Source organism: Hyposmocoma kahamanoa, unplaced genomic scaffold (assembly GCF_003589595.1).
Source record: "Hyposmocoma kahamanoa isolate Upper Pololo Valley unplaced genomic scaffold, ASM358959v1 204, whole genome shotgun sequence".
Classification (NCBI taxonomy): domain Eukaryota; kingdom Metazoa; phylum Arthropoda; class Insecta; order Lepidoptera; family Cosmopterigidae; genus Hyposmocoma; species Hyposmocoma kahamanoa.
This window is the reverse complement of record NW_020653728.1, coordinates 234,506-243,967: the sequence shown is the minus strand read 5'-3', so window position 1 is coordinate 243,967 and position 9,462 is coordinate 234,506. Positions and strand designations below refer to the sequence as shown.

The 9,462-nt window shown below is 38.9% G+C and overlaps 1 protein-coding gene across 1 annotated transcript in view; it reads left to right on the top strand.

Moving 5' to 3' along the window:
• LOC113227238 overlaps positions 1-9,173 on the top strand; it is a 19,184-nt gene extending 10,011 nt beyond the window's left edge. Inside the window, exons 4-17 of the mRNA XM_026460133.1 lie at positions 2,468-2,686; positions 3,584-3,706; positions 3,814-3,885; positions 4,019-4,132; positions 4,279-4,419; positions 4,729-4,923; positions 5,188-5,379; positions 5,452-5,569; positions 5,935-6,106; positions 6,939-7,105; positions 7,342-7,500; positions 7,570-7,936; positions 7,989-8,096; positions 8,951-9,173. Of these exons, the coding sequence (XP_026315918.1) occupies positions 2,468-2,686; positions 3,584-3,706; positions 3,814-3,885; positions 4,019-4,132; positions 4,279-4,419; positions 4,729-4,923; positions 5,188-5,379; positions 5,452-5,569; positions 5,935-6,106; positions 6,939-7,105; positions 7,342-7,500; positions 7,570-7,936; positions 7,989-8,096; positions 8,951-9,173 (2,370 nt within the window). The remainder of the gene's footprint in view (positions 1-2,467; positions 2,687-3,583; positions 3,707-3,813; positions 3,886-4,018; positions 4,133-4,278; positions 4,420-4,728; positions 4,924-5,187; positions 5,380-5,451; positions 5,570-5,934; positions 6,107-6,938; positions 7,106-7,341; positions 7,501-7,569; positions 7,937-7,988; positions 8,097-8,950) is intronic.
• Positions 9,174-9,462: the final 289 nt, after the last annotated feature.

Sequence of the window (9,462 nt, the reverse complement as noted above, 5' to 3'; positions counted from 1 at the left end):
ATAGTGCGCCCTATGTACTTCCACCATTATCCCTTTTATTTTTTTGGCAATTTATATACCTCTTTAGTGATATAGAGTTTCCTTAACGTACGCGTACATATAAGTCTACCTTAACGTTTCGTTTCGTATAGTAGGTAGCGAAAGAGAAATTGAAATGTAAGGAAAGAAAAGATATAGCAGATTTGTCGGTGGAATATATTCTCGAGTTATGTGGATTAGAAATTGAATGCCAAAATACGTTAATTATATGTCTATACTGGAACGAGCGTGAAACAAAACTTTTCTACGAAACTATTGTAGGTTTACTCGAAAAATTAAAAAAAGACAAATGTAAAAATATTGTAATTGGAGGAGACTTTAATATTAACATGCTTGAAAACTCAAAAAATTCTATTGAGCTGAAAAACACTGTGGTTAGTTACAATTTTTATCAAAAAAATTGTCAACCAACACGTACAACAAAGGACACAAACACATGCATAGATTTAATTTTTGTAAATTTTAAAGACTTTACCACAGAAGTGAAGGACTTAGGACTATCGGACCATAAAGGAATTATTCTAAAAATAACTGAAATATTAATCAAGAACAAAACATAAACATGAAAACTAAACGAATATTTTCTAATCACAATATATTTAAACAAAAACTACAAGAAATTGACTGAGACGCGCTCTTTACGGAACAAAATGACGTAAATACAAATAAATAAAAATAATTTCAATGTCATTTAAAAATAAATAACACTGAAATACATCATATCCATATAGATTATAAAATAATATAAGTAGTATTTCAATAATAATCTAAATTATTAAAAATGTCTCCCTCTCATTTTGCTGTGCCCGACAGGGTCCATAAATGATCTTTGTATTTTTATAACATCTTGTACACATTATGGAAAAGCAATAAAGATTGAAATTGAAATTGAAATTAAATTGACGAAATACCCGCAGTAATGCTCAAACGAACTATGCTATCCTCGGACGATATTAATTAACCAATCATTTACGGAAGGCGCATTCCCAGACTTATTAAAGATTTCTATAATTAAACCTATATACATAAAAAAGGCGGTAAAACCGACCCTAGTATATACCGCCCCATAGCGCTTTTACCGGTTATTTCAAAAATTTTCGAAAGAGCCCTAATAGATTACATCAATTTTACGAAAAATATAATGTACTAGACCAAAGCCAACATGCATTTAGAAAAAACAATTCGACCACATTGGCCGTGTATAAATACATACAAGAGGCACTTACATACATTAATAAAAAGGATTACGCAGTAGGAATTTTAATTGATATGACAAAGGCTTATGATAAAGTTTCCTATGACATTCTTCTGAAAAAACTTTATGACAGTGGTATTAGAAGTGACGCCTTTAAATGGTTATACTCCTACTTAAAAAATAGAATACAGTCAAAACACGAATACGGGAGAAACAAATACATACACACACCATGTACTTTATTCGCAGACGATATCTCCCTTATTTTGAAGTATAACAAAAACGACAAAAACTTCCAGATACACTTTGAACAGACATTTAAAAACGTAACTAACTGGCTTAGCAAACACAACTTAGAAATAAATTATAATAAGACGAAAGTTATAGAATTTAGACCACGACAAAAGTCAGACTTAGGATTAAACTTATGTGTAAACGGTAAAAATTCAGAGAAAGTTACTACAAGTAGTTTCCTAGGAATAGAAATTATACAAAATACGGCTTGATATTATGGGGAAACAGTAACCAGGTGAATGATCTCTTTAGTCTACAAAAAAAGTAAGTACGTATCATCACGAATATCGAACAGATGGAATTTTGTTGACCACATTTTAAAAAATTACAAATATTAACCCTATGTTCTATGTACATATTTGAAATGGTTAAATTTATTAGAAAAAATAGTGAACTTATCATTAGTGCTGTACCCACTTCTATAAGACCGTCTAGATATAAGAATATATTAAGCCTTCCGCAAAGTACATTAAGCATCTATCAGAATAGTCCGTATTGTAATGCGATAAAGATTCACAATATACTACCCGAATAGCTAAGATGCGAGACAAATTACAAAAATTTCACTAAAAAATTAAAAGTGTTACTAATTGACAAGTGCTATTATAACTTAAATGAATTTTATACAAACTTGCGTAGTTTTTGGTTAAATTATGTTGTTTTATGTATTTGACGAAGGCTGATGATGGATAATTGACATGTCATTTTAATCTAAATCGTATTTTTATTATTATATTATTATTATTATATTTTGTAATGTGTGAACAATAATCTAAGCCAAAATGTGGCGATTAAGTGCCATACCCCTGCGGGGTGTCATAGCAATAAGTACTAACCTAATGGAACGTGCATTGTTATGACTTGCATTCGAAATAAATAAATAATTTGGCAACATTAAGCACTTTGATTAGACGAGCTATCCGCCCAAGATTAAGGTAGTTTAATAAAATAAATAATTTTGTGCATCCAGGAAGCCACAAATTCTCGACCCACGCCCTCAAACTGTACCAACTGTTGGACCCGTTCGGCACGGGTCGCGTCAAGTGGCGGCAACTTGTGTGCCGGTTGGTTGACGTGGGGGCGCGCAAGACAAGTTCCAGGGCTGATGTGTGGAAGCCCGTGGGTGAGAAAGAGTTACGAAGATTGGTGCATTGTAAGGTGAGTTAAGAAGAAGAGATTAATGAATATTCGAGAAATATTCTGTTTGCCAATTCAATTCAAATATGTCTTCATCAAGACGACTTAGTCGAAAATTATACATATTATATAAATATAAATTATAGTCATGTATGACTATGCAAAGTGCTTATTATTGATTTTATTTTCAGAAAATGAACATTAACTTGTATATGAATAAATTAATTCGTTCATTCTGTAAAAAGCGTGATTATCAAAATAGAGTTTTAGTGTTTGCTTAAATATAGCCATTGTCAAGTCAAAACACTATGTAGTTTGATGAACATTATTTTTTGGATTTATGCTTTACTTTAAAGTTTTTACTGATCTGGTTTTATTTGTTACTAGTTTATGTTTATTTCTAGATGTATGTATGTCTATTTTTTCCTTGTGTCGCTTTTTGTTTCTTTTATCTCCAAATGATGTGTATAATATGAACAATGAAATTATAGTAAAATTAAATATAGAATAATAAATGATTATTCTATGTTTAACGACATACTCTAGTAGCCACGTTTATGAATACCCGCGATATTTCGGAAGATCAACATTCTCTCGGTGTCAGAAGAATTTCCCCAGACAGTTAAAGCATAACCTATAGTTGAATGAATATTATCATAACGAACATTTAAACAGTTTCTGTGGAAAATACCACAGACCAAAAAAGTTGGGGTTTGATTTAATAAAATAATATTTATATTTTTTTCCAAATTTGATTGATTAGCAGCAAATTTCACTGTTGCTTTACATTAGCGCATTGATTTTTTTATCGGTGAAGGTTATTTCATTATGTATTACGTTTTGTGCATACTGTATTTTATTATATTAAAGTTATATTCTGTCATAATGTATTCATTTCTTTGTGTATCTTTCTTGCAGCGTGAGACCATAGTTAAGCTGGTGAGCATAGAGCGAGGTGACTCGTTCTGTTATGTGGTGGTGTCGAAGGGGGGCCGCGTCGGTATTTACAGCGGCCTGCTCAAGCTGATGTGTTCCTATGAGGTATATATATATATATATACCTGGACAACAACATTTGCTCGAGGCGACGTACTTACTCTCTGACCATTATTCTATAGGCAGATAAATGTGTGTGCTCCTTTTTCCAGGTATTTTACCACAGAAGCGGAAGGCAACGTCGTGTGAAAAACTGTTGGATAACAGACTTTGTATATTTAAGTGTATGTATCAAATTGGGTTATCATTGGTTTGCGAAATATTATAATAAGTTTCTTACCAGAGCGTTGTTTCGGTATTAGTCAAAATGCTTAGAAATGTGGCAAAAACCCATACTAAACTGCTTATATGTTGCAGGATGTCCAGTGCATGATCCTCTCAGCATCAGATCGAAGCCTCACAGTCTACGACGCTGCAACCCTCGCTCACTCGCCCATCTTCTGTATCACAGGTCTTCCTAATATACCCACTGTACGTAAAGTCTTTGTGATTTCTTTGACGGTGCTAGGAAAGTAGTCTTTGAAGATAATTAAGTCAACGGCAACGTTCCGACTGAAAGTTCTATATAAACACGTACTATGGATATACATAATTGAAAATCTATGAAATATTTGTAGTGTATGTCGTACTCCGCTGCAACGTCGGAGTTGGCTCTGGGCTCAGAGCGAGGAGAAATCACGAGGCTGCAATTTTTACAACCTAAGCTTTCGCTGTTCCACCAGAAGTCGACTGATCATATGAACTATTATTTCTGGATGGTGAGTTGAAATTTTTGTGTTAACACTACTCGACGAATCCAGATTGCATACTTTTGGTCAAATCTTATGCGGTAAATTATTCTGGCGCTGTAATGATGCGTCAATCGTAAGTACTTGATTTGCGAGTTCGACTGCCTCAGCAACAGTTATTTATATTTTATTATTGAAAATGAGAATAGTTTAGGCTGTGTCCATATCAATGATATTATTTTGGCATTTCAGTTCTCCGACGCGACCCATTTTTTTAGTTAACCCGGCTACCTATAGCTTAACCCTTCACCTGACATGAATATTATCATTATCTTCCAGGAGCTATCATCTCCTCCTCACACTTCTTACTGTTCAATAACAACGTGGCGTCGCGTTCACACCCGTTCGGTTCGCCGTCTCTATCACACGCATGACGGCCGCTATCTCGTGTCCTGCTCACACGACTGCAACGCCAGCGTTCGCATCAGACATGTGCCGGGACTGCTAGACGACTACGTGTTTAAGGTGCAGAGGGTAAGAATTTAATTGTATCATGAAGTCGAAGAATATTACATCAAGGTAATGAGAAGTAAAAAGAAATAAAATGTTTACGCCAAACAATAATAACACTAATTACCTCGATAGAACTTTGGAAGTACCCATAGGAATGTTCGATATAAGCTATATCAGCGCATGCCAACGATTTATAAATTTGTCCAAATAATTCTAAGCATTCCTCTTGACTTGCTGTCATTGATGGTTGAGAAGACGTATGTACTCGTAATTCACGTTTTCCAGGGCGTGACCTGTTTTCACTTGGTGCCGTCCTTGCACCTACTGGCAACAGGCAGCGCAGACGGCGTGGTGCGCCTTTTCGAGTCTACACAAACCAGCCCATTCGCGACACTCGCTTCACCTGGTTTTGCTGCTGTGTTGGATGTTGCCATTGTGCCGGGCAGAGAGATTGTTTTTGCTTATGGCAGTAACTGCGTAAGTATGGGTGCACTGGAGCCGATAACATCGGAACAATGTTTTACATATGAACAAATTATACAATTCCAGTGGCTCCACATTTGGGACATCTACGAAGAATGTCTCCTTCAAACAATCAAGATCAATTTTCCGTTTCTCGGAGTGCTCGGCAAGAAAGTGGAGTTTGGAGCGTTTTGTCTTCATCGAGGTAGGCTCGCCTTAAATGACTATAGAATGTAATCTTAATTCTAACAGTTTATAGGAAACGAAACTATTTTTCCGGATTTAAATCGCGTATATTTGTTTTTTCAAACAAATCGACGTTTCGGGCCCTTTACAGGTCCCATGGTCACATAACTGGTTGAAGACTGTACCACATTAGTCAACCGTGACCATGGGACCTGTAAAGGGCCCGAAACGTCGGTTTGTTTGAAAAAATAAAAAATACGCGATTTAAATCCGGAAAAATAGATTCATTTCCTATGTGTAACAATCGCGAAAACCTAAGAACTCGATATCTAACAGCTTACTTACGTCTTTTAAAGAAAATTCATTAAATTTACATTCACTCAGGCCCAGCTCGAAGACCAGTATCAGAAGAAGACAACCGTACCCCAACACCGCCGCTCTTGGCGCCAGCTTCTTCGTCACGTAGACCATCCAGCGTGTGCATTAGCGTCAGCGGAGGGCTCGTGCTGCAGGCGACTGAGGACGAGCAAAAATATTCTGGTAGAGATGGGGATCCGTAAGCATTTTTCTATTATTCCACCGTATGAGGCTATTATTGTGCATTAATTATAAGAATGTAATTTTGCAACTAAGTTTCTGAAAAACAAACTTCAATTAAATACTGTTTAAATGAAAAACGTCGGTATCTCGTTTGTTAAGTTATTGCATTATTATAATTATGCTTCATCAATCAGCCTATTGCAGTCCACTGCTGGACATAAGCCTCCCCAAGGGTACGCCATAGTGCCCGATCACCCGTTTTTCGCATCCAACCACTACCCGCGACCTTCTTCAGATCATCGGTCCATCTTGCAGGGGGACGTCCTACATTACGTTTGCCGAGACGTGATCTCCACTCGAAAACCCGTATACTCCATCACGCATCGGTTCTGCGACAGATGTCGCAGCCCACTGCCACTTCAGCTTGCTACATTTCTGGACGATGTCCATAACTTCATTCCAGACTTTGTCCCTTAACGAGATACCCAGCATAGACCTTTCCATAGCTCGCTGAGCGACTGACCGACGTGTAGTCTGTGAGCCAGTTTCACCGTCATTTTCCACGTCTCGGCTCTGTAAGACATGACCGGTAGGACGCATTGGTTGTAAACCCTGGTCTTCAGGCACTGTGGGAGTGGTGACGAGAAGACATGACGCAGTTTCCCAAATTAAATAATTAAATAAAAATTAAATAATTATGCTTATAGTGTGAAAACTGATCAAATGAATCTGCACAGTGACGACTTGCAGAGTACATATCGTGTTCAAGGTGAATGCTAGTTTTCATAAGGATACTTTAGCTGCCGATAATGGATGGCCATTAACATTGCGACATGTCCATCCCTCAGCGAGTATAACCATTTCGACCGTCCCGAGCTGCTGGTCACCTGTTGCGACTACGTGTGCACAATCTCTTTAAGCACAGAGGACATCGGCATTGCTCTGCCGCCGCCGGGAGACATGCTGCGCGCTAGGCGCCCTTCGTTCTGGGACCTGCCCGATGATGTGTTCAAAGGTAGGGTAGATCAATTCAACTACGAAAAAACGTCCATGATGTCCGGTTCTTCGCCATCTAGTTAAGTAAGTGGACTAGGGAAGTAAAAATATGAAAACTTGCGTGTAGAAAGTATGGCTTCTCTTCGCTTCGCATCGGAATTAACTGTGTACTGTAATTTTGCCTTACTTTTTCTTCAGTGTTTAATATTTTTTGCGACATAAAATGTAAGTGTAACTTTACCACCTTCACATTAGATTCAGCCGAATCTCCCGCACCGCCTTCGCTCCCGGCATTGCCTCGGTCTCGGTCACCCATCGCGTCAACGATTGGCTTCCCTGATTCACAGCTGTTGTCGCCAGCGGCGGCTGAACCTGTAGCCCATTACGATTTGGACACATTACTGGAAAATGCTGGTAATTTTTAAATACTCCAGGAATAACCATAATTTTTATCTTGTTGCAAATGTACCATTGGTGTTTCAGGTCTAAAAGGAATCCTGGAGAAAGATTTCGTGATGATGAAAGGTTTAAAACACGACCTCAATAAGAAGTTAGCCGACATGAAAGCCAACATTGGAACTGTAAGTAATTTCACTATCGTTCTGTCGGTTTCGTGCATTTTTTCGTTTCTTTCTGTTCAAATTCGATATCAAATTTCCGATTACCTGCAGCCGAAACCGAAACGGTTTCACAAGGAAGTTTTACTAATTTTGTGTTGGAAAGTTTACGGCTCAAGACCAGTCAGTGTAGTCGATCGTTGCATTAAAACGGCAAGCATAACGGCGGTACGCAGTTCGGTGGAAAACGGTCGTTTCTCAATCAAGGGGTTCGAATCCTCGCGGCGGCACGTGTATGGTGTCTAAGTTGCGTAGGCGTGTTTGTGAGTTTACGTTCCCCAAAAGGCCTGTGGCGCAGGTGCGCGCGGCGGTGGGCGCGGGCGCGCCGTGCCTGGCGCTGCGCACGAGCGCGCTGCTGCCGGCGCCGGCGGCCGAGCTGCGGCGGCTGCTGAGGTGCCTGCCTTGTCCTCTCCAGGCGACGCTGTCGCTTGCGGGAAACGTTGCTGCGAACAGTACACAACATGCAATCCCTCACCTTCTCTTGAAAATTATAGACTCAGTTATTTATCTAATTTCCCCACATTTGACTGTTGCTCTCAATAGGTGCGTTGACGAAGGTGTTTTTCCCGATTTGACGAAATACGGCAAGGTTATTCCTTTATTCAAAAGCGGTAGGAAAGTTGACCCTAGCAACTGTAGGCCCGTTTCAATTTAACCAGCTTTAAGTAAAATATTCGATAAGGTTCTGCTGATTCAATTGTTGTCCTATTTCGGTAGGAATCACACTTTTCATAACGAACAATACGGGTTTACTAGTAGTAGATCGACTACCAATGCGAGGTAGCGTCGACTAGAACACATCTTTGGTGCTTGGGAAAGGCCCCAGAACGCAATTAGTGTTTACTGTGACATACATAATTTCAATAAAAAAAGATGTCCATAACCTTAGAGTTAAGTCCAAACTGACGGTACCACGATTACATTTAACTAATGTAAACTTGGCCTTAAAATGAACATTGGGAAAACCAAGATCATGACCAACATTCTTGAAGTCACAAACTACCAGCTTCCAGTGGAGAGAGTGACCGAATACATGTACTTGGGACATAAGGTTACATAGGACTTTGAGAACCAAACAGCGGAAGTGGAACGACGGTTAGTTCAGGCGCGAGTTGCATTCGATGCAAACAAACAAACGCTATATGGCAAAATGCCCTACATCTCAAACTTAAAGTCTTCGAACAGTGTGCAACGCTTGGACCCGAAATAGGAGCAAAGTTAAAGATGTCATGATTGTCGTGGCGAAGAGAAGGCGGGTCTGAGTGGGGCACATTGCGAGAATGGACGAGAGGTGCTGGACAAGGCGAGTACTTGAGTCTCCACTCAGAGAGGACATCAGAGGGCGCGGCAGACTACCACAGCGCCGGTTGGACGACATCCGACGACATGGAGGTCGGGACTGGATTAGTCGGGCACAAGATCGCCAAGAGTGGAAGAAGAGGGAAGAGGCCTACATCCAAGATTGGATAATAAAACAGCCGCCATGATGATGATGATGAATGTAAACGACTCTTTTATGGGGAACTGTATAACTTTTTACAATAACGTTCCGGAGCATATATTAAGATTATCATTTCCTAAGTTTAAAAACTACATTAAAAATGTTTATTTGAAAAGTCATATTACGAAATCGAAGACTGCGTGTTAGATAAAGATGTATGGAAAGACGACATGGCTCTAGATTCCATACAAATTTGATTGGAAGTGTATTCCATAGCATTTAAGATTATTTGAAAAGAGCAATCCCTAGAGTTTCTTG